Source organism: Sinocyclocheilus grahami, unplaced genomic scaffold (genome assembly GCF_001515645.1).
Source record: "Sinocyclocheilus grahami isolate Dianchi unplaced genomic scaffold, SAMN03320097.WGS_v1.1 scaffold208.1, whole genome shotgun sequence".
In the NCBI taxonomy this organism is placed as follows: Eukaryota; Metazoa; Chordata; class Actinopteri; order Cypriniformes; family Cyprinidae; genus Sinocyclocheilus; species Sinocyclocheilus grahami.
The window spans coordinates 1967231-1993602 of NW_015505387.1; the positions used below are offsets into that span (position 1 = coordinate 1967231).

A 26372-nucleotide genomic window follows, 5' to 3' on the forward strand; every position below is an offset into this window, starting at 1 on the left:
TGCAAATCTTCCCACATAGTGACGTAGACATGTGGGGGCGTGTTAGAACGAGCCGTTTTAGGTAGGCGTGGCTGACTCTTAACTTTTATAAAGAATATCTCTTTGGATTTGAGACTGTAGTCTTTGCAACTTTACAGATCTTCTTTATGCACCAAGAGCTTGTAACACTCCAAAGAGAAAGGAAAAATTGAAATCGCATCATATGACCCCTTTAAAGTCTCAGCCGTAATTAGAGCTGGGTATCGATTCAGATGTCCCGATTCGATTTCGATTCGGAAGCTTTCGATTCGATTCTCGATTTTAAATTATATTCAGTGAATATAGTTTTAATACAAATGCTATTGATATTTCTAAAACATTAACAGTAAACATCAGTTTACAAATAGTGAATTAATAAAAAGAAATTAAGAACCACATGCCTGTATTTTAAACCTATTATTTTTTTTTTGTGTATAGGGTCCTTTTTAAACAATAGTAGGGCCCTATAAAATGTTCTTAGTTTCTCTGGTAATCAGATGAAGGCATAAAACATTAATTTAATTTATAATGAAAATTAAACCCTATTATTTTTTTGGCAAACAAAGTGCTGCACAACAGAGGTTTACTGTTAAAATTAAAAATAAAGCCGATGTGATTATTCCTTTAAAAATAAAGATTTATTAGCAGTAGTAGCATTGAGTCTTCAGACTGCTAAATAGTAATATATTCTGACAGTAGAACGTTAAACTAAACTTTTATTTTGACGGGTTGCCGTGAAGAACTTCCAGCTGCTGTGTATGTGATATGACGGAAGTTTTCTCAAATGAAACGGTAAAATGCTAATGAAGTGACTCTCAGAGCAGCTGGAGATGATATTCGTGTTCATATCGTCATATAGTGAGACGGCAGAAGCTGAAAACACCGCGAGCGTCATCCGCGCTTTAGTATGTGTGTAGTAAACAAAACAGTGCGCCCCGCCATTCATTCATTGCAGAAATCATGGCGCCTTATGCGTGATATCAAATCCTTCCGCAGGTTTATAGTATTACTATAGCACTTCACCTGAGCATTGCGAATCGCGTGTATGGCCATGATAAGCGCTGAATGAATGACAGGCTTTCTGTTGTAACATCGCGCAAGGTAAATAAGGGTGACATCTAGTGGAGAAGACTAATGATAAGATTCACGTTAATCAGATCTTGTTTTAAATGTGCTGAAATAAATCTCGGAAAATAGCCGTAATGCTTTTTAGGTGGTTCCTAGGTAATGGTTGAGACTTCTATTCAAGTACAATTGAAAGGCATTTTTTTTATACATATAACTATCCCTCACTTTCAAGTTGATTATCTCTGGTACGGGACCACAGTAACCTGGAATATTGGTGCTTTATGGGGAAAAGCATACTTTTTGTGTTTTGAGAAATGAATAGATGTAATATGAGCATAACATATATTAAAATAGAACAGTATTGTACAATTATTATGTTTATTATGATTGATATACACTACCAGTCATACACTACCAGTTTTTTTAAAGAAGTCTCTTCTGCTCACCAAGTCTGCATTTATTTGATCCAAAATACAGCAAAAGCAGTAATATTGTGAAATATTATTATTATTGAAAATAACTTTTCTATTTGAATATATTTTGAAATGTAATTTATTTTTGTGATCAAAGCTGAATTTCCTCTTCAGTGTCACATGATCCTTCAGAAATCAGTATAATATGCTGATTTGCTGCTCAAGAAACATTTCATCATCAACATCATCATCATCATTATTATTATTATCAATATTTAAAACGGTTAAGTAAATTTTTTTCACAATTCTTTGATGAATAGAAAGATCCAAAGATAAGCATTTATCTGAAATAAAAAGCTTTTGTAACATTATACACTATACCTGTTACGACCCTATGGTGGTCATAACACCAAAAATCCTAAAATAACTGTAAAATTGACAAGAGCATCTTTACAGTTCAAATAATTAATTAATATTAATACTTTTAACCAAAAATAATTAATTAATAATAATTATAATTTGTGTAGTAGACGCAGTGTAATAGTTACAAACATAAACAACACACAGATATAAAAAAAAAAACAGAGACACAAAATAGTCAAATGTTTATTGGTGCTTTTTTAAGTATGTTAAACATTTCTCTTGACTTATCTGGCATGTTGGATGAATTTTATTTCCATTTAGCTTGTGGCACTTCATTCTGGGATTGCATCCTTTGTGAATTATGCTTGCGATAGTGGCTTTGAATTTGAATTTTAAATGAGGTGCCTTAGAAAGTAGCACCATTTTTCTGCCTAAATTCTGTATGTATGTTGCATAAATCTCACTATAAATTATCCATGTGTGCATTTTGTTTTGTAAAAATGTTTTGACCTAGTCGTAATGTTTAATCAAAATGACTTTTCTTTGGTGATGTATGCCAGACAATCCAATCATTTAGTCTACTTAAATCAACCCTTCCTTCATTTTTGAGTGAAAACCCACAACAAAATCCAATCACTCGATAGAAGCAAGTCTTCATCCTACATTTTTCCCCCAATAATTGTTACACTCAGAGGTACACTGCTGTTCAAAAGTTTGGGATCAGTAAAAGATTTTTAATAAAGAAGTTTCTTATGCTCATCTAGGCTGTATCTATTTGAACAAAAATACAGAAAAAAATGTAATTGTGTGAAATATTATTGCAATTTAATTTCAAATGTAATTTATTCCTTCGAAGCAAAGCTGAATTTTCAGCATCATTACTCCTGTCTTCAGTGTCACATGATCTTCAGAAATCATTCTAATATGCTGATTTATTATCAGTGCTGGAAACAGTTGTGCTGCTTAATATTTTTTTGGGACCTGTGATACTTTTATCAGGATTCTTTGATCAATAAAAAGTTAAAAAGAACAGTGTTTTTATTCAAAATAGAAATGTTGTTACAACTATTAAAGAGTTTGTATAGTTAGTAAATCAGTAAATTTTCTAACTATACAATAGAAAACTCTATACAGAAAAAAAGAAATTAATACTTTTATTCAGCAAGGATGTGTTAAATGGATAACAAGTGACTTATATTGTTAGAAAATAATTCTATTTAGAATAAATGTAGTTATTTTTATTCATAAAAGAATCTAAGAAAAAAGTATCACAGGTTCCAAAAAAAGAATGATCAAGCAGCACAAGAGTTTCATCACTGATAATAAATCAGAATGATTTCTGAAGGATCATGTGACACTGAAGACTGGAGTAATGATGCTGAAAATTCAACACTGCATCACAGAAATAAATTACGTTTTAAAGTATATTAAAATAGGAAACCAATATAAGAAATTGCAATCATATTTCACAATATTACTGTTTTTCTCTGTATTTTTGATCAAATAAACACAGCCTTGATGAGCATAAGAGACCCCATTAAAAAAATATATATATTAAAAATCGTAACTTTTGAATGGCAAGTGTATGTCACACAAAAGACATATATGTTTCATTGCAACTTCTAGCTAAGCAGCTTACAATGTTTGTAACAGAGCTATATATTTGAACTCATATCATGTATGATTGTAAGATATTCAAATAATTTAGGCTAGATCTCTTGAAAAAGCACAGCAGGCTTGTGAACCATTTTGTATGATCTCATAGTAAGTTTTGCATACACAGTTGGTGTAGTTCCTTTGCTCAAGTGCCAGTAGATGTTCCACAAACAAGTGTCATCTGGGAATGTTCTTAAAGGTCCAGTCCTAGCACTCCTAAACCAAAAAGCAATGCCAACCAGCACACTGTTGGCACAGGCCATCCACAGAAGATTGACACTGGCATAAGCTGGCACCACAAAGCCCAGAAAGGCACACACCAAACACATTAGCAGGTAGGGTATCCAGTTCAAAGCGAAACCTAGAGTCAGACGGACAAAGAGAGGAGGGGAACTTTCTTGAATTTCAGAATTTCCACCTTCCACCTCCTGATTGTAAGGGAAGTGTTGATCTTTCTCTGGAGCAAATGCTGTGTTTCTCAGCTCAGCCAGTTTATTGGCTCTTCGGATCCAACCAATCGTCGTCTTAAAATAAAACAGAAGTATGAGACCCACTGCAATAGATATCTGCATACTAAATTGAAACGCTACAGTAGATCCGTGAACACGGCACACCAGGACTCTCGCGTTGTCTTTGTAAATCTCCATAGGTTGCGTGTCTGTGTAGTTGTAGGTGTAACAGCATGCGAATGCCCACAGAAGCACAACCACAGTGCAGTAACATACAGCCCTGCGCCGAGAGCTTGAGCTAACGTCTAGGTGTGGGTAGCTGGCGTAGTCAAGCGCCCCAGCGATGAGTATGGGCAGAGGAAGCAGGGCGTAGACAGTCGATCCATGCGCCAGGATGAAGCACATGGAGGTGGAGGTGGGGAGGTGTTCTCTGAAGAGCCACGCGCCGGTGACCGCACTGACAAGCAGCATGTCTGCCACGTACATAGAGACGCTGCAGAGCCCCACCAGGGACTTGAGAATGCTGTGCCTCCAGAAAGACAGGACAAACGTGTTCAGAGCTACTTTGGAGCACAGAATGAGCAGGTACTGCAGGGTCTGATCATGGGGAAAGTTCTCATTGACCCCCGGTGACCAGACGACGGCCATCATGATCGCTGATGATACGTGCTAGGTCGACGTTTGGTCTCCGTTCACCCTGAAAACAAAACAAAAAAAAAGATTGGTCAGAGCTGATAAAATACGCCTCCCGCTCGTCTAACAGTGACACTAAGCATGATACATTTTTTTATGTAAAATGCATCATATGCACAAAGCGTGAGTGTTACTCTGGTTGATAAAGGGCTGTTGTTAGTTAGCAGACACAGAGTAGGTTGTGTTTGTGGTGAGCACCATTAGGTTTTGATGAGATAATTATATTTTTGGCACTTTATGGTTTGAAGCTAGGGTTGTGACAGTGAGGAAATTTTCCCACCGGTTAATCGACGTGTGACAACACCGGTAATACCGGTATCACCGTGGGGGCAGGGCGTTCCCTCTTTTCCTTGAATTTTCCTTCGAATTAGCGGCAGTTTAGGCGTCAATTGCTTGAATGCAACAACAAAATACAACATCAAACTCACTTTAGCATGAATATAAAACAGAACTTTTATTAACGAAACAAATAAAAATACACCATGTTATAGGGCAGGCTATGCCTAATATAAAATAACAAATAACTGTAGTGTCTGTTCTTTTACTGAACTAAATGATTTTTATTACTATAAAAAATCTAAACGACAGTGGGGGTCGTGTCGCTGTTGCGGCTTAACACCGGTATCACCGTCAGCACCGTTTATCGCGGCAAGCCTATTTGAAGCAATAAAAATATTATTTTTGTCTTGGTTTTTTGTTATTGTGGCTAGTGCTGTCAAACAATTAATCACATCCAAAATAAAAGTTTTTGTTTACAGAATATATGTGTGTGTACTGTGTATTTATTATGTATATATAAATGCACACACAGTATATATTTTGAAAATGTATATAGGCCTATTCAATAAGTGTATTTATTTCTTGTCTCAGTGTTTAGCGCAGTTATCGTTGCTAGGAAACGCTTGTTTTGTTTACTGTGTTGAGATGTGCTTAAGTTGCGTTTGGTCTCAAACTGTATCGCATACCTTGTCAGTGTCGTGCACTTGTTTAACCCTTTGTTGTGATAAACAGTAAAGTGTGTTCAGCTGAATTAAATTTCCGTTTTGTCAAATGGGTATAAAAAAGGTTAGTATACCGGCAGCCGTCGTGTGCAAACCGAAGAGTGTAAAGAACATTGACTCTACCGTACAGGGACACCAGCAAGTATCGCTTTTGATTCGTCCTCTTTTCTACACCTTGCTTCACTTCTGTTTCAGTTTTAATGACCAACTCTTACTATGTGTTTCCATATCCCAACTATTACTACCACTCGCAAACCACACATCACACACTGTAGGCAGCGCAATCCTAACAACCTGTGCACTTTGCCTATGCCTGCTAATACACTACTTCCTTTTTCTATTGGTCTCTGGAATTGTCAGTCTGCTGTAAACAAAGCAGATTTCATTATATCTACTGCTAGTCATTCAAGACTAAACCTCATGGCCCTGACAGAGACGTGGATCAAAACAGAGGACACTGCTACTCCTGCAGCACTCGAAAAATTATTTCTCTTTTTCCCACTCCCCCCGTCTGACTGGAAGAGGTGGAGGTACTGGTCTGCTTATCTCTAATGATTGGAAATGTATTCCTTTACCTTCTTTGGGTAGTAACAGCTCCTTTGAATCACATTCAGTCACTATTACCCACCCTTTTGAAATCCATTTTGTAGTTGTTTATCAACCTCCAGGACCACAAGGTAACTTCTTGGATGAATTAGATGTGCTGCTCTCAACCTTTCCTGAGGATGATACTCCCCTAGTTATGCTTGGAGACTACAACATCCACCTAGATAAACCTCAGGCTGCAGACTTCCACACTTGCCTCTTTTGATCTCAAGTGAGTGTTAACTATGGCTACTCACAAATCAGACAACCAACTGGACCTTATTTACACACGACACTGCTCCACTGATCATGTGCTGGTTACTCCACTGCACACCTCGGATCACTTCCTCATCACTCTTAACCTCAACATGGTTCCTGACACAACACATACCCCTACACGTCACTTTTCCAAGTAACTTACTCTCACCCTCCCGGCTATCTGCTATGGTTTCATCTTCGCTTCCTCCGCCTAAACAGTTGTTATCTCTTGATGCTAACAGTGCTACTGATACTTTCTGCTACTATACTACTATATCATCATAAACACAGCCGTTTTTGTCTTACATGAACGTAAACAGATGAGAAAGAAAACACACATGTACAGTATTTTTAGATCTGCGTGTGTTCGGTGTTAAAGAGACAGCAGCCTAATAAACGTGCTGCCTGTCATTAATTTTAAACAAAGAACAAAAGAAAATCATTCACTGATCTTGACTGAATATATTTAATAACTTTAATTGATTAATCTATATTTTATTTATGAAAAGAAAACTATGCAGTGTTTTTAAACTTAATTACAGTTTCTGTACCTGAACTTTTGTTCAGTTGTATTTATTTATGATATTGCTAATTGATTTGTTTGTTCCTATCTTATTACTGACTGTTTACTTGTCTTTAACACTTTAATATTTTAAATTTATATTAATCTAGTTGTTTTTGCTGTGGTATTTTTTTTTTTAAAGCATAGGCAAAATTCCTCTTGCAGTGTTCTGTAGGCTGCTGATTTTTGCTCGTGTTCAGCTGCAACAGAATGCTTTGTAAAAAAGACAGAATAAATGTTTGACTTAATTTTTTTTATATTGGATTTTTTATCTTATTGGAATCGAAACTAGGAATCGATAAGCAGAATCGGAATCGATAAAATTTAAACGATACCCAACCCTACTCTGCACCCCTTTACCTAAATTCATTACTTCAGACTTATGTGCCCTCTAGGAGCTTGCATTCTGCAAGTGAACGTCGCTTTATTGTGCCATCCCAAAGAAGCACAAAATCACTTTCACAGACTTTTAAATTAAATGTTCCCTCCTGGTGGAATGACCTGCAAAAGCTCAATCCGAGCAGCTGAGTCCTTATCCATTTTCAAGAATCGGCTAAAAACACATCTCTTCCATCTTTATTTGACCCTCTAACTCTAGCACTCTCTATTCTAATTCTATTCTTTAAAAAAAAAACTTGCCCCTTTTAGACTTGAACACTATTCATTTACTGCTCGTTTTCTTTTTAAAAAAACACTAGCTTTTCTAATCTTTTTGTATTCTATTTATTTGTTTTCTTTTTATTTATACAATTAACAAAAGCAAAAAAGGCCTCTAACACTAGCTTACTCTATTCTTTTTGTATTCTATGTTTTCTTTTTATTTATTATATAAAAAATCTTGCTACGTGTACTGCGTTAAGCTAACTGAGACTTATAGCACTTGCATATCATTGCTCTTTTGTTGATTTTGATTGCTTCTATTGTCCTCATTTGTAAGTCGCTTTGGATAAAAGCGTCTGCTAAATCAGAGGTCCCCAACCACCGGGTCGCGACCCACTACCGGGCCGTGAAAGAATTGCTATTGGGTCGCAAGAACGTTCTGGGAAAAATGTGTATAGATATGACACTGTTATTTGTTAATGATTGTTCTAATTATTCTGTATTTTCTTTGTATGCGATTAATATAGAGTAGCAATTTGACAGTTTCATGGTAAATAATTTTATGAAAAATTGCTCTGATCTGTCACATATTAGGAGTTAAACGGATTGCAGTTGATCCGTAATACGTACGGATGAGACCCTACCTTTCGGCACGCATGTGAGTCGCAGATTAAGTTGCCAATTTACACGTACAAGCAATTTTAAACCACAAGAAGAAGAAAGGAAAGCGAGCTCAATTCGTTACTCACACACTGTTCTCGCACACAATCAAAGCGCGCACAAGCATAGAGATGCATTTCATTCAGACAGCGTATACATATAAAATTATATATATATATATATATATTAGGGATGGGAAGATTCCCCGATTCTCTTGGTGCGTCGGCATAAAAAGTTAACGATGCGATGCATCGGTTTAAAAAGTGTGTATCGGCTACAAGTCGGCATTTGTATCACGATGCATCGTTTCTAACATTTGCATCGGTAAAAAACGATTTATTTATATATAATTACTAGTGGATGCACTATACTTTTATTATTTAGAAAGTGACCAATAATCTGTAATATTTGTTTGTCAAGCGCGTTCTCTAGGGATGTAACGATTAACCGCGAGCCAGTTGAAAATCGATTCAAATATGTGACGATTCAAATCGGTTGAGATGCTAAACAAATCGCGATTCATTTAGGGGTAGGAGTTTATATGAATGCATGTCTGAGGGGAAATTACTGTCTTTAGAAAAGTTTAGATGGTGTTTTTTTTTAATTAATCTTGCCTCTGTATAATGCATATTAAAGTTCATAAGTTCAGTGCTCCTTTGTTTACAGCGGAAACCAAGGAAAGGGTTTAAGCGCCACCTGCTGGTAGAGAGTGCATCTGCGTCTCATTCAGCTCGTCCGCTGTTTTTTATTTATTATTAAAAACTGCTCGTATTGCATGTATGCAGCATCTTTGTTTGGATCATGATTAAAATGCAGTGGTTGCCTCTAATTTTAAATGGAAAGAGCACAGACAAAGCCTTAAATCTTGCCTCTGTATAATGCATATTAAAGTTCATAAGTTCAGTGCTCCTTTGTTTACAGCGGAAACCAAGGAAAGGGTTTAAGCGCCACCTGCTGGTAGAGAGTGCATCTGCGTCTCATTCAGCTCGTCCGCTGTTTTTTATTTATTATTAAAAACTGCTCGTATTGCATGTATGCAGCATCTTTGTTTGGATCATGATTAAAATGCAGTGGTTGCCTCTAATTTTAAAAGGAAAGAGCACAGACAAAGCCTTAGTTTGTTTATATGAAGATAATTATTTTATTTGTGTTACTTTATTTATTTGATTTGGGGCTTGTTTTAAAATTTCAATGTAGTTTTGTTATTTACATTTACATTGTATTTAAAGTTTGTCATTTAGCAGACACTTTTATCCAAGGCGACTTACAAATGAGGACAATAGAAGCAATCAAAACCAACAAAAAAGCAATAATATGCAAGTGCTATATTAGTATATTTTTATAGTGTTATTTCAATTTCACAAAGAAATGTGCAGCATTTTGTTTAAGCAATAATAAAAGGACATGCACATTTAATTTATAATTTGTCTTAAATCTCATTTTGTAAAAAATAAAATCGTGAATCGAATCGTGAAATCAAAATCGCGAATCGAATCGAATCGTGAGTTGAGTGAATCGTTACATCCCTAGCGTTCTCTAATCACCGCTGCTGCTGTGTGAATATGACATATCACAACACCACGGAGACCCGAGAAAAAACTGGGATTAAAGTCCTAAACCTGACTTGAAATAACCTAACAAATCAATCGGGGCTAAAGCGGTTCCATAAACGACGAATCAAGTTCACACATTCTCACTAATTTGTGCACGCTTATTCTTAAGCAGCCCTTAATGTCGATCATGGATCAAATCGGTCCACCATGACAAACAGCGAATATATCTGTGCGGTTTAATGCATTTGAGACGTTGTGTTTTCCTCACTGCATAACTGACATGTCACAGGTATATTTTTAATCTGTAAATGTTGGAAAGTCATGCAAATAATATCTATTTTGCCGTCTGGAGTGTGGCGAGGCACGCGAGTGAACGAGCGCGGATGCACGCTAAACAGACGGCGCGCAATCAAATAGAAGCGCAATAATTCTGAGTAAAATATACATTTTGCTAAAATATTTGTTGTTAGACATTAAATGTGCCTTTTGTAGAATTGTAAACCTTCATATAAGTGTATTTTTATGATAGCAGTAACTGTAAAGGGACTATTGTAATGGGTAAATCAAATGTAAGCTAGTTCAGTACTAATTACTAAGCTCAAATGAGTTAATGTGTGCTTCCTATAGCAGTTTAGAAGTCATTTTCTTATTTATTTTCATTTTAATTCAGTGATTTTAACTTTTAATTGAGTTATTTTAATGCTTTAAAGAGCAATTTTTGATTGTAATGTTCTGTTCTGCAAAGGTAGCCTACAGCTGTCATAAAACCAGAGAGAGCCTTTCTGCTTGGCTACTGTATAAAAAAAAAAAGACAAATAATAGCGTTCCTATTGGTCAGTGTTAGAGGAACTCAGCTTAGTCTGATAGTTAACCTGCTTTAGACCAGGTTAGTTTCCCAGCATAAGTTGCCACGGTGACTGAAGTTGATCTATGTTAAATTTCCTTTATGCAACCAAATCATTTGACAATGAGTCAGACTAACTGAAATAAGCCTGGCTTATTTGGTTAACTTGTTTTATGAAACAGGCCTTGAGGCATTAAAAGTGATCATATTTTCTCCATTGCATCATATTGCATCGAATCGCATTGTTGAATTGAATCGATATCGGATCGCACTGCATCGTAACGGGTGAATCGGATCGCATCGGTAGCTGCTTCATATGTATCTTTAATGTATCGTATCATTAGCTATGCATCGAGATGCGTATCGTATCGGCCTGAGTCATGAGATGCACATCCCTAAAATATATACATATTTGATACATCGATACGACGATGTATCGTCACAGAGATCTGATGATACAAGTATCGATACAGCTGGCCCTATTGAATACAAGAACACTGTTTAAAACAGAGTAAGATAAGATAATCTGTCAAGTCCTGTCCCAATAAAGACATAACTTTGCGTGAATTAAATAATATGCAGCCATGAATGGGCGCATGTTGGAAATAAAAGTGCTGAATTTAATGCGCTCTCTGTTGTCTATATGCTCATCGTCTCATGAAGGCGGTGTCACGTAGGCTAAGATAATCCGTCAAGTCCTCTCCCAATAAAGACGTAACTTTGCATGGTTATATTTCAATATTCCAGAGAATATTATTCAGTGAATTAACATTATCCAGTGAATTATTCTTCACTCTTTAGCCTATTAAACAGCTTATAAACCTACTAAAACTGTAGTTTAAAATTAAGTTGATATGACTCCTTTCATTTATTTATTTCCTCCATTTGAAAACATTAGACCGTCTACATTTATTTTACTTATTGTTAATATTAGTGTTGCTGCTGATGCTTTAAATAAAATGTTTTTTTATTGTAATATGAAGATTCAATTTAACATGAAAGACTGGTAATTTTCAAGACTTTTTTTTTAATTTATTTATTTTTTTATAAAGATGAATGGTATGGACTTCACTCAGTCATTTATCATTCATTTATCAGGCACATAAACACGTAAATAATTGGTATCAGTATCGGTTATAAAATATCAATATCAGTTGATCGCTAATGTAGAATATATTTGTAAATGTAAACTTGCATAACAATCTTTTTAACCAGTACTCCTAGTCAAATGTTAAACTAGCACCCTGCTGATGAGTGATACGAACTGGTCTCTTGTACAAACCTGACAGGCAGGTTCTGTGGTCTGACACTTTAGTTGCATTCATTGCTAGTCACAAATGTAGTTGAACAGAGGTGCTGCTTTAAAAGAAGCTCACAATAACCTTGCTTAATGCAATATTTGTTTCTTTTAAGCTTTCCAAATAGGTCTATCCCAGTCACAGATAGATGTTCACATGACAGCAATATAATAACATAATAAAAACCGATGAGATACCTTATGAAATTGTAGACATTGTGATCCTGGCACACAGTCATGAGCTCCATCAGTGTGATGAGTGTCTGTTAGCAAGTCGTGTCTGGTGAGGAAATGAGCACATTCTTGAAACCACACCCATTTACCTGTAAATACATTCTTTTCCTGGACAATAATAGGCGGTCCTGACTTCTGTGGACTCTGCCCATGTCACTCTCTTAGAATTAATTTTTTTAATTTTTTAATTTTTTTTGCCTCCCTCATGTATGCTTTTGCTACTTACATGAGGATTAACATTAAGTGATTGTTTTTGGCTTATGCTTTTCTTAATGCTCTAAATCCATGAAATAACACCCGGTATTTAGATAATTAGAGTGTGTGATTCAACTAGTAGCGCAACTCGTAATGCGACTTGATGTCGTCTTTGTATTTCTGTTCGGAGTCCCTTCAGCTGTGGGTGGAGACCGCAGAATATTATTAGGACATATCATATCTCAACGGTTTCTAAAGCCATCTTTTGGATAGTATACCATCATGCTACATTAGTACTAATCCTGAAGCATATAGAGTTTCATAGATCAATTGAATTTTTGGAAAATAACACACATGGCCACTTTGCGAGGTAGTTACGCCTTCAGTGTGTGTTCATTTCCAAGATTTCAGTGATTGTCTCCAGTTCCATGTGGATAGAGAGAGTGTGTGTGTGTCTGTGTATCTTACCTGCATCTGTCCAGCTCTCAGTTGGCACTAAACTCATTACTGAGAAATGAAAGTAGGGCAGTGCATATACTTCTGTATGTGTGTGTGTGTGTGTGTGTGTGTGTAGGAGAGACCGTATAGTAAGTAGAGTTTTTTTTTTTTTTTTTGTATGGAAGTATGTAAGCAACTATTGTATTTAAATAGTTCTTATGCATTAAAGGATTAGTTCACTTCTGAATTAAAATGACCTCATAATTTTCTCAATTTTTCATGTCTTTCTTTTGTAAGGATAAAATAAACTAAAATACTTTGATCTCCTGAGAAACAAACAATGCACTGGCATCTTCAGGACACCCCACAGAGGGGTGGTGCGGGAAACGCCTCTCTCACATATGCATCTGTGCCTTTTCATCTCCTCCCTCCACTGGATTCACTCAAACTGGTCAAGAATATAATGTTCTAAATGAATATAATGTTCAAATAAGATTTACAGTCATGTTTGGTTTCATTTGAATAGTTTCAGGGCAAGTGGTACAATGGTCTTAATCTTACTAAAAGATAATACAGATCCTAAGAGTTAAGAGAAACTTTGATCACCGTAGAGAGCAATCCCATGCAAATTACCGTTTGTTCCCATTGAGGTGTAGACCACCCAGGTCTGGGACCTGGCTTAATGCAAATTCCAATTGTTTGTACAGGCCTCCATTTGGAGGATGTCTCTTCTTAGTTTTGTATTTAAAGGATTGCAGCAAAAGGGTCAGGGCGATTCTGTAGCCAGAATGCCCGTAGTACAGAGTATCTCCCTTCATCCGCCACTGGATACCTTCCTTGGACCAGGTGCGCGGACCTTACACTTTCTTCAGTCGAAAAGAAATCAAGGTTTTTGAGGAAAACCTTCCACAGTTTTTCTCTATATAGTGGACTTCATTGGGGTTCACTGGGTGGAAGGTCCAAATTGCAGCTTCAGTGCAGCTTCAAAGTGTTCTACACGATCCCAGACGAGGAAGAAGGGTCTTATCTAGCAAAACGATAGGTCATTTTCTAAAAAAGAATAAAAATTATATACTTTTTAACCTCAAATGCTTGTCTTGTGTAGCTCTGCAATGCGCATGCAGACTCTGTGCAGTCCCATTCGAAACAGGGTAGGTCGAAAAACTCCCATCTCATTTTCTCCTCCAACTTCAAAATCGTCCTACATCGCTGCAGAAGCACCGACCCAGTGTTTACAAAGTGAACGTGCAAAGAGGGTCAAACGCCCTTTACAAAAAACGGTAAAACAGCGCTGAAGGACGATTTTGAAGTTGGAGGAGAAAATGAGATGGGAGTTTTTAGATGTACCCTAACTGTCATGAACCGGAATGCACAGAGTTCACGCAGAATTAGACAAAACGAGCATTTGAGGTTAAAAAGTATATACATTGTAATTTTTTTTATTTTTAGAAAATGACCGATCTTTCACTAGATAAGACCCTTCTTCCTCGTCTGGGATCGTGTAGAACACTTTGAAGCTGCAAATTGGACCTTCTTCAACCCAGTGAACCCCACTGAAGTCCACTATATAGAGAAAAACCCTGGAATGTTTTCCTCAAAAACCTTGATTTCTTTTCGAATGAACATCTTGGATGACATGGGGGTGAGAAAATTGAGGAAATTTAAATTCAGAAGTGAACTAATCCTTTAATGAAGGTATTTGATTCCGTTTTTTTTATGCTGAACAATACAAAACCTTGTGGTCTTTATGCATTTAACTTTTTATTTGTTTTCACGCATAAATGTTTACATATGATCAGTAAATCAAATATTTGCTGTGTTTATACAAAAGCTTATGTTCTTTACATTTTGGTAAAAAAACTAAAATCTACTTTTTGGTGACACTGAACTTGTGCATGTGTGTTATTAACTGTACTATAAATAGACATTTATATTTTAATAACATTATAATGTTTTTTTTTGTCTTTATTCCCAATATTTATCTTTAAAATTAATATTTAATATCTTTAATTTCTTTAAAGTAAAAAATCAAATACACTTTCCCCCCTATTTTCCAAATAAATTTTTTTCATTCATTTTTAATCAAACATCCTTTATGTAAGTTTCTACATCCTTTCAAAACAATCTTTAAATCTTTCCAAGACATGTTTGACATTAAAACAAAGTAAATGTATGTTTTGACAACATTTCTCCAAACTACAGCTCACCACTGCTTCTAGTTGGTTTAGAGATTTTTTTCTTCAAATTGCCCACAAGTGAGTCAAATATAAACAGATCTAGAGTTTGATCTAGTCACGGTGTGGTGCTTGGGAAAAGTAAAAACGTATAGCTTTAGAGCGTCTGTCAGCTTGCTTTATTTATTTATTTTTTATTTTGATGTTTTTCATTGCAATAACGTGCATTAATGAACCATGCACAATACCAGCAATAATCTATTTTAAAAGCAAACAGAGTTCAAATGTTGCCTAACAGATGATGAAATGTATTGCATTGAAGGAGGGATCCAGATCGTTTTTAGAGACCCATATTATAGAAACATGGGGAGAGGAGTTGCTCTTTTAACATGGGACATAAACAGCTACCTATCCCTGCCCTAGCAACCACCCAGAACTCCCTACCAACTGCATGGCAGCACTCTGGCAACCACCCACAACAAAGGCATCAGGGTGGTCCTTAATTTTGCAAGTACCACTCACATTTCCTTCAAAACAAAGGTTTTACCAATTTCTCTTGATTCTCAGCTTCAGTGTTCAGAATTATCTTTATATGAAGTGCCCATTCTTCACGGATGGATTTACTTTTTTATAACTATAAGTGTTGGTTAACAGTCAATGTACAAGCATTCCTTTGCTTCTCCGAGTTAGATCCTCTCCAAATGACCAAGACTGATCAATTAGTCAGTTACCATGGAGCTTTTTTAGTTTAAAATCTATCCTAGTTTTTGACAGTCGTACCTGTTACCGCTCCAGATTCAACACCTTTGCGATGAAACCCCTCTTCCGTGTGATAAAACTGCAGGAGAAAACACCATAATGTCAGAAGCATTCTCAGGCTGTTGGAAACAACATCTTCATGACTATCGCAAACATCCTCAGAACAGAGAAATTCTGCACTAACAGTGGATTCATCCATTAGTTGAGTCCAAACAAGCAGCTCTTTTACGACTCGACGGCCAGCCTAACTCGCGCGGGGCTGTGACAGCTCCAACTCGCACGCTTCATTTCTCATGTGTAGGACAACAACAACATGCATTCATTCATTTGTTCCACAAGCACACAACAGATCATCCATCCGTGGTTAATAATGCCTCGGATCCTTAATTTTAATTTCTGTATTTTTATTTCTTTGCTTTTTTGCATTTAGTTTTACAGATGACTAAAAAGTTCATCCTGTTTGTCACTGCAGCACAGAATGCAATAACTTAGATTTGAATATTAAATGTACTTTACTAGAGGTCGGCCGATAGTGGATTTTGCAGATACCGATAGCTAGGTTGGACCACACTGGCCGATACCGATTAATTAACCAAAATCCGCTCCTGAAGTTTCCCGCTCTGTTCAGCGTGCAGTATCACGTGTCTAAACAAATAGCACGTGCTGTCAATGATTTCAACCACTAGAGGGCGCTCTCGCACTGTATATTGACAGCAGACCCGTCTCAGCCGCTCCAGCAATGGACGCAACCCGGGAAAACTATCATGGATTGATAGGCATGGATTTTTGACGATAACTGATAGTTCCAGCAATTAACTATCGGTGCCGATTAATCGGCAAAACCGATACATCGGTCGACCTCTATACTGTACATTGTCACGGTCAATGCAATTGTGAATATTTTCCTCTTTGTTTGTAATCAGGTTTTGTTTAATTACATTTTTTTTTTTCAGGAAGTGGGCAGAATGAAGATAGAGCTATTTGCAGACATCGTTCCAAAGACTGCAGAAAATTTTCGGTGAGATGATTCCGCAATGCTTTCATGCATAAACCCAGAATACGCTCTGAAAACCATATTTCATTTTCATAAGGGACTGCCAGTGACGGGCTGCTGCATGCATAAAATGCGACCTTTTTTATTCTGACAGTGTATGATTTATATTAACATATATATATATATATATATATATATATATATATATATATATATATATATATATATACAGTGGGTACATTAACAGAATAGAACATGATACTAGAAAAGATACTTTTGGGAAACGCAGCCCTGTTTGAATGCAGGTGGCCAGAAATGGACGAGGAGCGGTTCATCCTCGAAATCAGGGCTGTGCGATTTGGGGGAAATATCAAATTGCGATTTTAAAAAAAAATTTTTTTTATTTAATTTAATTTTTTTACAGATTTTGCGATTTGATTTGCGATTTTAAATTTGCAAAGTCAAGCTTCAGCTCAATATTGTCAATAATATGCAGCACAGTATGGGTATCATTACCCTGCTGACAAAAACTATAGAAACCATCACCGAAATTCTTATAGTTTCCATTAAACCATTACAAAATTCCTTTTTGTTTTGGGCATTATTCCAATAGGAATTACTGTTGTTCTATTGGTTACCATCTGCCAGATTACATCCCACCAATATAATCCATCAAATAGACACCATTATAGTTTACATTAAAACCAAACAAATTCCCATTATAACCCTGAAATCCATTACATTTGTTATTGTGTTTTGGGAGGGGTTCTATTGTTTTTTGTTTTTTTTCAGCAGGCAAGATTATAATGGTATAACTACTTTTACAGAATAACTTAATTTCACAGAAAATGTTTGTTTATTTTTTATAAATAAAGAACTGTATTTCTTAAGTCAATTATTAAAGTATTACATATGTTACATAGGCTGATTTATTCATTTTAAGTATTTGGGATTTTAAGAACAAGTGGGAAATGTGCTGAATGTTTCATTTCATCCAAGTGAAATTAACAAGCAGTTAGACTGAATTTACATTCGTTTTAAACGCGGAGCCAGGCGCAAGTCGACACAGGTTGCGCGCGTGCATCAAGCCTCATCCATACTGCCAGATGCGCTCGTGGAGACTTGCGGTGCGGAGCCGGGTGCGAGTATAAGCCCAATTTATACCTCTGCGTCGAACCTACGCCGTAGTTTACGCATAGACGCACACCCATACGCCGTAGCCTGACGTGTACCTCTCCAAAAATCTAACAGCGCGTCAATACTACGCAGACCGCAAGCGCTGTGATTGGTCTGCTAGAACCCCTCCCTCCATATGTACTTGAGTTTTGTGTGTTTGTGCACTTTAATATATTTTAATGTTACACCTTCTTATATTAAATAAAACAAAGCAAAGACCAAGTGTCTTATCATTTATGATACTACATAGCATTATACATCAGTAGTTGTCCGTGACAATGTTGATCTGCCGTGGTACAAGTCCTTGTGGAGACTGAAAGAATGCCATCTTCTCCTGTTCCGTTGTCTCCTTTTTGTAGTTTTAAATAATGATTTGATATTTATTTGCCGCCGTCACGGCTATAATGCTTCTCCGTCTTCGGCTTTTGCCGTGGTACTGCGCGTTACACCAGCAACATGCCCGTGGACACTGCAGACTAGCGGTTTGCATGTGTACTGCATGTTGACGCGGACAACGACGCAGAAGTATAAATGAAAACTGATGCATAGCCTACGGCGTAGGTCCGACGCAGAAGTATAAATCAGCCTTAAGCAAAGCATAAGCAGCGCGTATTTTTTTCGGCGTAGATGTTAACAGATTAGAGCATTCACACCGCACGCAGAGGCGGCCCTTAGCAGAGCAGAAGCGGCAGATAGTTTCGGCGCCGAGTCTATTTTTGCTGCGCCGCTTACGCTGAATTAAAGCCACAGTGCATTTTTCTTGATCAAAATTGACCTGATTAACATGAAAAATTACACATTTCACTGTAAAATCATGTGAGGTGTTTCGTGTTTCACAATCATGGGGTAAAAGGCACACAGTATTGATAAACTTTAGCTAAATAATTTTTTTATACTAATGTCTAAGTTAATACTTGTTCAAAACAATCACTTTAGCAAAGTTTGTACTAGGCTATTTTCTGCTTATTTTGATAAATAATGTTCAATAAATATACTGTCATTAAAATGTTAATATAAAAATATATTTTAAAATACAGAAACAAAAAAAGTAAAGATTCTGAAAGCATTGAAGGCGATCCCATTAGTTAATATAGATTTACAGTAGTAACAACAAATTATATTGTATTATATGATATGATTAATATGTTTTTAAATATGATGGTTTCATTATAAACACGGTGATTATCTCTAAGGTGGACGGACGCACAACATAATAGGCTATATGATATTTACCATCTGAATCTAACCGTGTGTCATGTCAACAATTGGAAAAGTCAGCCATCTATTAATTATCATGTTAATTATTGTGCCTTTCGTCCCAACAGCAGGGGTGCTTTTACCCCAAATACCATACTTTTACATATTCTAGTTATTGAAAAACTGTTGCTTTAATTATCTTAAACCAAACTGATAATCATTAAGACCTTTGTCTGAAAATATATTTAATAAATTTAGCGATTCTCATTTGCTACTTAAATCTACAACATTAAAAAAAGACAAAATATATATTAGCGTTAGCACAGAATCAACTATGAAAACACATCACTGCCAGGAGGTATTGCCCAAACTTCAAAGGCCTGTTTAAATGATTAAAACAAGAGGCATTTATTAACTTTAAGATTACTTTTTATCATGTAAACTATATGTACAGCATGTTATATTGCACATGACAGAGGGGAACACGGCCACATCACAGCATGCTGCTCATATCAAAGCACATGACAGACAGTTTTCGGAGAACACCTGAAAAGAGTGACCGAATGAACGATACTCGTCTGTATTTGCAGTACACAAGCCCCGGTTCAGCTGTGCGACAAACGTTGCCAGTGTGAAAGCACAATGGGCGCGCGCTGCTCCTGCTCTGTAGTGTTGGGTCGTTCTTGAACGATTCGTTCATTTTGAACGAATCTTTAATGTGACTCGGGAAGAACGAGTCGTCTCGGGGAGTGATTCGTTCAGTCGCGCATGCGCAACATCCTATAGGTTCTGTACTGGAATTAGTCAAATAGTTCACCTGTTTCGAGTCTTCGGGTTTTTCCGAGTCGTTCGTTCATCACGTGACAACCCCATAAGTATGGGATTACATTTGTGCCGCAATTCTGCGCGCGAAAGATCATGTTTTGAGAGTTTGCACGCGCGCGCGTTTGTCTCGCAAAGAAGAAAGTATTTTGAGCGCACGAAAATCAGACCTGTGTGCAGACCTTCTCTTTTGCGTGTGCAACATTTCACTAGCTTGCTCACCTGATGCCCTCAGTGCTCTCTAAATACCAACAGCTCGCCTGCTCAACACAACCCAGCGTTACAATGTGCCATAATTCCAGCCAATCAGAGACAAGGCTGCTAAATTCTGATTGGCTGCCTTGACAACCAATCACAACATTCCTTGCATTACCTGTGCAATGCAAGTGCATGCATAATTATGCAAGTTCATATTCTGATCATATTTTTTTCCAAGCACATTTTGCCAATTCCAAACGACATCAATCTTAATAACTACTATTAATCTTGTATTTAATCATTTAGAATTTATATATAATTATTCATGAAGGCTGGAAGTGAAAAATGTCTTATATTCAGGTGTGCATAATTATTAAGCAGATTTTCTTTTACCAGTCTCTTCTGCTGTCGTGGTAATGCAAGGAATGTTGTGAGTGGTTGTCAAGGCAGCCAATCAGAATTTAGCAGCCTCGTCTCTGATTGGATGGAATTAGGCACATTGTAAGGCTGGGTTGTGTTGAGCACGCAAGCTGTTGGTATTTAGCGAGCAGCCGAGCCCTGAGGGCGGGCATCAGGTGAGCAAGCCAGTGAAACGTTGCACGCGCAAAAGAGAAGGTCTGCACATATCCAAAAACGTATTTTAAATGCAAAATGGATTTTCGTGCGCTCTAAATACTCTTGTCTTTGCACAAAACTCAGATCGCGCGCGTGCAAAATGTACTTTTGTGCGCTCAAAATATGATCTTTCGCGCGCAGAAATGTGGCAGAAATGTAATCCCATACATAAGTTTAACCAATGCAGTCTGAGCCAGAAAGAGAATTGATTAGTTCATCTCTCGAGTCTTCGGGTTTTTCGAGTAGATCTTTCATCACGTGACAGACCCAAAAACTTTAACCAATGCAGTCTGAGCCAGAAAGAGAATTGATTAGTTCATCTCTCGAGTCTTCGGGTTTTTCGAGTAGATCTTTCATCACGTGACAGACCCAAAAACTTTAACCAATGCAGTCTGAGCCAGAAAGAGAATTGATTAGTTCATCTCTCGAGTCTTCGGGTTTTTCGAGTAGATCTTTCATCACGTGACAGACCCAAAAACTTTAACCAATGCAGTCTGAGCCGGAAAGAGAATTAATAATAATAATCTACTCTTTGTTACCTTTGTTACAACTTTCAGTGTTATGGAAAATAACCATAATGACAGAAATTCACACATATATAAACTGTAAGAAGTAAAAAGCTACAATTTGAGACCAGAAACGCATCACGTAACTGTAAGAGTAAATAATAATTATAATAATGATGATGATGATAATAATAACAACTATGCACCCGTTTGTAAGGAAGCTTGTAAATGAACTAATTTCTCTATCCAATGCTGTCACGTCACGTGACAAAAGAACGAATGATTCGAAAGACTCGAGAGATGAACTAATCAATGCTCTTTCCGGCTCAGACTGCTTTAGTTAAGTTTATGGGGCTGTCACGTGATGAACGAACGACTCAAACCCGAAGACTCGAGAGAGAAGAGCTGAGGTGAGCTAAGCATAGACTGAAGACCCAGGTAAACAATGAATAATCTTTTCTGTTTCTTATAGCAGTTTTGTTTTGTTTTGTTTGTAGTGTGATCAACGTTTGCGTAAGTAGTAGACACATTAGGGAAGTAACACGTAACATTTTAATTATATTTTGCTAAATTGAACGAAATGACTCGAAAAAAGATTCGTTCATTTTGCTGAACGAGACTCAAAGATCCGAGTAGGTAAAATGATCCCAACTTCCCACGCGCTGCTCCTGCTCCCGGTGTGACGCATGCATGCCGAAAAGGATCGCGCCGCTCACGCTTGCAGTGAGGCCACGACATGTTATCACCTTGAACTTCCCACGCGCTGCTCCTGCTCCCGGTGTGACGCATGCATGCATGCCGAAAAGGATCGCGCCGCTCACGCTTGCAGTGAGGCCACGACATGTTATCACCTTCCCATGAGTGACTCGGAACATGTCCTCTCCTGGTCAACACTGCATATTATAGTATTTATCAGAGATTGTCTTATTGGGAGACCCGAGGATATTACTTGCCATTGGAAAAGGCGTAACGGCTAACTTGGATCACGTGAGGCACCTCAGCCAATCATACAGTGGCAGTGACGTCAGTGGCCGGCTTTGTTTACGTTGCACAGTAAAAACAACAAAAAGCGCGTGAATTCTGTTCGTTTAAAAAACAGCACCATTGGACATACATAACATAACATAACATAGCACTGACACTAAAGATGTAATATATATTTGTTGAAATCTGGAAGCCAAAGATTACATTTTTATGTATTAAAATGTTTTCCCCTTTATTCATTAAAAAGCGTTATATCATTATCATGTGCTGCAGTCATTATGTTTGAAGTCTATTTATTCAAACTCGGAAGCAATAGAAAGAACATTTTATTTTTATTAAACAACATACAATTTAATGCAATAATTTAGTTTCCTCTCAAAAGCTGTTTATTCAGCGTAGTGAAGCCTCTCTTCCATTGACATCCATTCAACAACAAAAAAAAAATAATAAATAAACTTTTTTGGCTGAAGGTTGCAGGTTTTCCTTCCCACGGCTTTGGTATTTAAGCAGAGCTGCTTTGTTTCCAGCAGTAACCAAGGAAGCGCCATCTGCTGATGGCAGAGTGAATTTGCATGATCATTTAGCCTGTCTGCTGCTTTTGTTGTGCAGATGTTTCATGTAGTATCGTTTCACTAAACTAAAGCCAGACCATTCTGATTTTTGTTTCAAATTTCGAAATTATACAGTGGAATTTAGATTAAAAACTGCTCATGCTGCATGTATGCAGCATCTTTGTTTGGCTCGTGATTAAAATACAGTGGTTGCCTCTCATTTTAAATGGAAAGAGCACAAGAAAAGCCATAGTCTGTTTATATGAAGAGATCTCTTTTATTTGTGTTATTTACTTATTTGATTTGGGGTTTGTTTTAACATTTCAATTTAGTTTCGTTATTTGACATACTTCAATTTAAGACGTGCAGCATTTTGTCCAAGCAATAATAAAACGACACCTTTTCATTTATAATTAGTCTTAAATCTTATTTTGTTAAAAAATAAAAAGTGAGAAAATCGGTATCGCATCATAAGTTGAGTGAATAATTTCATCTGTAGTGTGCGTTATGCAAAATGTGTTCACTACTTGCATGCTAATCTATTGTCTCTTCTAAATGTCTAGATTTTGGTGCAGTTGCTGCAGGCACCATAACGGAGATCTAAATCAGTTTTTCTTTCTGTGTCTTTCAGGCAGTTCTGTACTGGTGAATTCAAGTAAGTCAGATTTCAGTGAATTTAAGGGATAGTTCACCCAAAAAAATGACAATTTGCAGTTATTTGACTCGCCCTCAGGCCATCCGAGATGTAGGTGACTTTTGCTATATTCATTAAAACGGTAAAGAAGACTTTTAACTGAAACACTGGACCTTGGCGATTCATAAAACTAGAGTAAAAAAGCATACACGCAACACAAAATTAATACCTGTGGCTTCTGGTGATATTTTGAGGCCTTGTGAAGTCAAATTAGTCTGTGCAAGAAACTGAAGTTAAAAATCTTCTTTACTGTTCTACTGAAGAAAAGTCACCTACATCTTGAATGGCCTGAGGGTGAGTAAATTAACAGCAAATTTAGATTTCTGGGTGAACTATGCCTTTAATAAAGGGCTGTGCTGCTTCAACCACATGTATAGTTGAACCTATAGTACCACATACTCGAATTACATTTAATGAGTTAGTGTGACTGATGCTTTTAAGGATGTTGAAATCATTCTGTAAGAAACATGAATACTGGATAAGGTTACAGATTAAACACAGCTTGTATTTCATGGAAGCATGTTGTGTGCACAGCTCTTTCTTCCTGTTCCTGCTTTTATTTGCATATACCTTGTTTATGTGCAGCTTTTATTCACTGTAGGAAGGACGGTGTTCCCGTAGGCTATAAAGGCTGCACATTTCATCGGTGAGACACTTTAGTCTGTATTGTTCACTGTTATATTGTATATCAATGATTAGTTGTGTTGGCTTAATCAAGCCATTGCCGTTGCTCTTAATTAGAGGTTTGTTCAAATCCATAATTCTAAGTATAAAACTCTTATGTCCAGCAGAGGATTGGTGTTGTAGGTTTTTCATTAATCAAAGTTGGATGCAAATGCACCCTGAACCTTTGCAATTCAAAATGCATATTGTCTATACAGATGATGGCTTTCACTGCAAAGTTACACCGCACTGAAGTTGGTTCGAAGGCTTTATGTATATTTATAGCGACCAATAAAAATGTTGTATATCACAATCTTATAATATAATTCAAAGAAAATCACAATTGCATATTTACAGCAATGCATGTCTTGCTGCACATTTTACTCCTAGAAATGTAAGAGGTTATTACAAAATATTTGTTTACAAAAAAGCATAGAAGCTTGGCTTTTAATTTCAACCTGCTCATGTGTGCTGTTTTCTTTTGGCAGGGTGATAAAGGACTTCATGATTCAGGGTGGTGATTTTGTCAATGTAAGTTTTGCTTTGTGATCCAGACAATTGATCTTCCAGGTGTATGGCTTTTGACATGTTTCAGAACATTGTGTGCAAACAATGTTCGGGGTCTGTTTGTGTATTGACTGCCATGCATGATATCCATCTTTTTAAACAAGGATGTGCCCTTATAAATGGGCAAATAAGGCAAACAAGAATGTGCCTTTATATTTGCTGTCTTCAGCTTTTATATTAGTTTGATTAATTTACAGCAATAAGTTTCCCTTTCAGAGTCTTTCTCTCTCAGAAATTAGTTTAGTGCAGGGCCTTATCCAGTCTTGAAGCTTCAAACTGTTTTTGCCATTAGACATTTTTAAATATTAAAATAATTCCAGCAGTCAGTTTGATGCTTGTTTCTGGGGCGCTCCACTTTTTCAAACCCTACTTTTGTTATCAGACACTAAGGACAAATGCAAATACTGACATAAGGCCAACACAGAAATCACACAGGACAATCACAAAGTCTAGATAAACACTGAGCTGGTGGAATTACCCTTAATTAAAACAAAGCATCGCAAAGGCCCGCCGCAGGTGTGATTTCTGCCCAGTGCTCTGAAGACATTTAATGAAGTGCGGATAAACGGCGGGAGTAACTATGACTCTCTTAAGAAATAGGCCTGTTCTGGGGTTTTAAAGGGTTAGTTCACCCAAAAATGAAAATTAGGCTGCGTTTTACTCACGAGGCATCCTAGGTGTATATAGGGCTGTCACAATTATGAAATTTGGCTGACGATTAATTGTCTAAAAATAGTCATGGTTATTGTGATTAATTTCCTGTTTTAGGGCTTTGTGCCGATTATCATGATTAATTGTCTGTTTTTATGGCTTTCATTATATAATTGTGATTAATTTAAGGGCTCAGTAAATAATTATGATGTTATCTTTTAATCTTTTTGAGTTATTATTTTGCAGTGTAAGATTAAATTAGTATTAATTCTAAGAATTGGCCAATACCGATCCAACACCAGCGCTATTTGTTTTCTACACCACTACAGAATAGCATTACTGTGTTTGTGGAACTAATGCTCACTCTTTTAAACCCTTTGTTAAACACAATCCACTAAATACTCACTTTCACTCTATGAAATTAAACTAGCTGACTGTATAATTTAGCAGCAAAAACAATATCTTGGAAAAGAATCATCTTTGGTGCCCATTATACAATTAAACATGTTTATTCTGTTAACTATTTGTATTCTTACATTCAATACATTCATGAATATAAGATAGAAATCATGAGAAAAAGAAAGGCTACTAATAACCTTTCTGTTTGTGATAATTCCTTTCTTCCTTAAACTTAAAAGTGTTATATAATGGGAATCTATCATCTTGGAGAGAGAGTTTTATGCTGACTGTCATAACTGAGCGTGACGTGCTGTTTGAATGCTGAGCGGAGAATGACTGACAGCTGCAGCAGAAGGAAGATGAGTTTTTGTAAACCTCAAATTAAGATATGGAATGGCTTCAGATGATATAGTAGGGCTCCAGACTGCGACCATTTTTTCTGCCTGTGCGACTAAATTTTGTGTGCGGTCGCACTGGCGCGACCACCGCGTTGGTCAACTCATAAGCGCTGCAATTTCTGTTGCATATGAGAAAC

General features: G+C 36.8%; 1 protein-coding gene across 2 annotated transcripts in view; it reads left to right on the forward strand.

The window, feature by feature from the left end:
* Positions 1-26372, forward strand: part of LOC107595772 (peptidyl-prolyl cis-trans isomerase H) — a 33555-nt gene that overhangs the window by 1711 nt on the left and 5472 nt on the right. For both annotated transcript variants that reach the window (XM_016286284.1, XM_016286286.1), the window contains exons 2-5: positions 16774-16838; positions 23495-23518; positions 24159-24203; positions 24709-24751. In XM_016286284.1, the coding sequence (XP_016141770.1) occupies positions 16774-16838; positions 23495-23518; positions 24159-24203; positions 24709-24751 (177 nt within the window). The remainder of the gene's footprint in view (positions 1-16773; positions 16839-23494; positions 23519-24158; positions 24204-24708; positions 24752-26372) is intronic.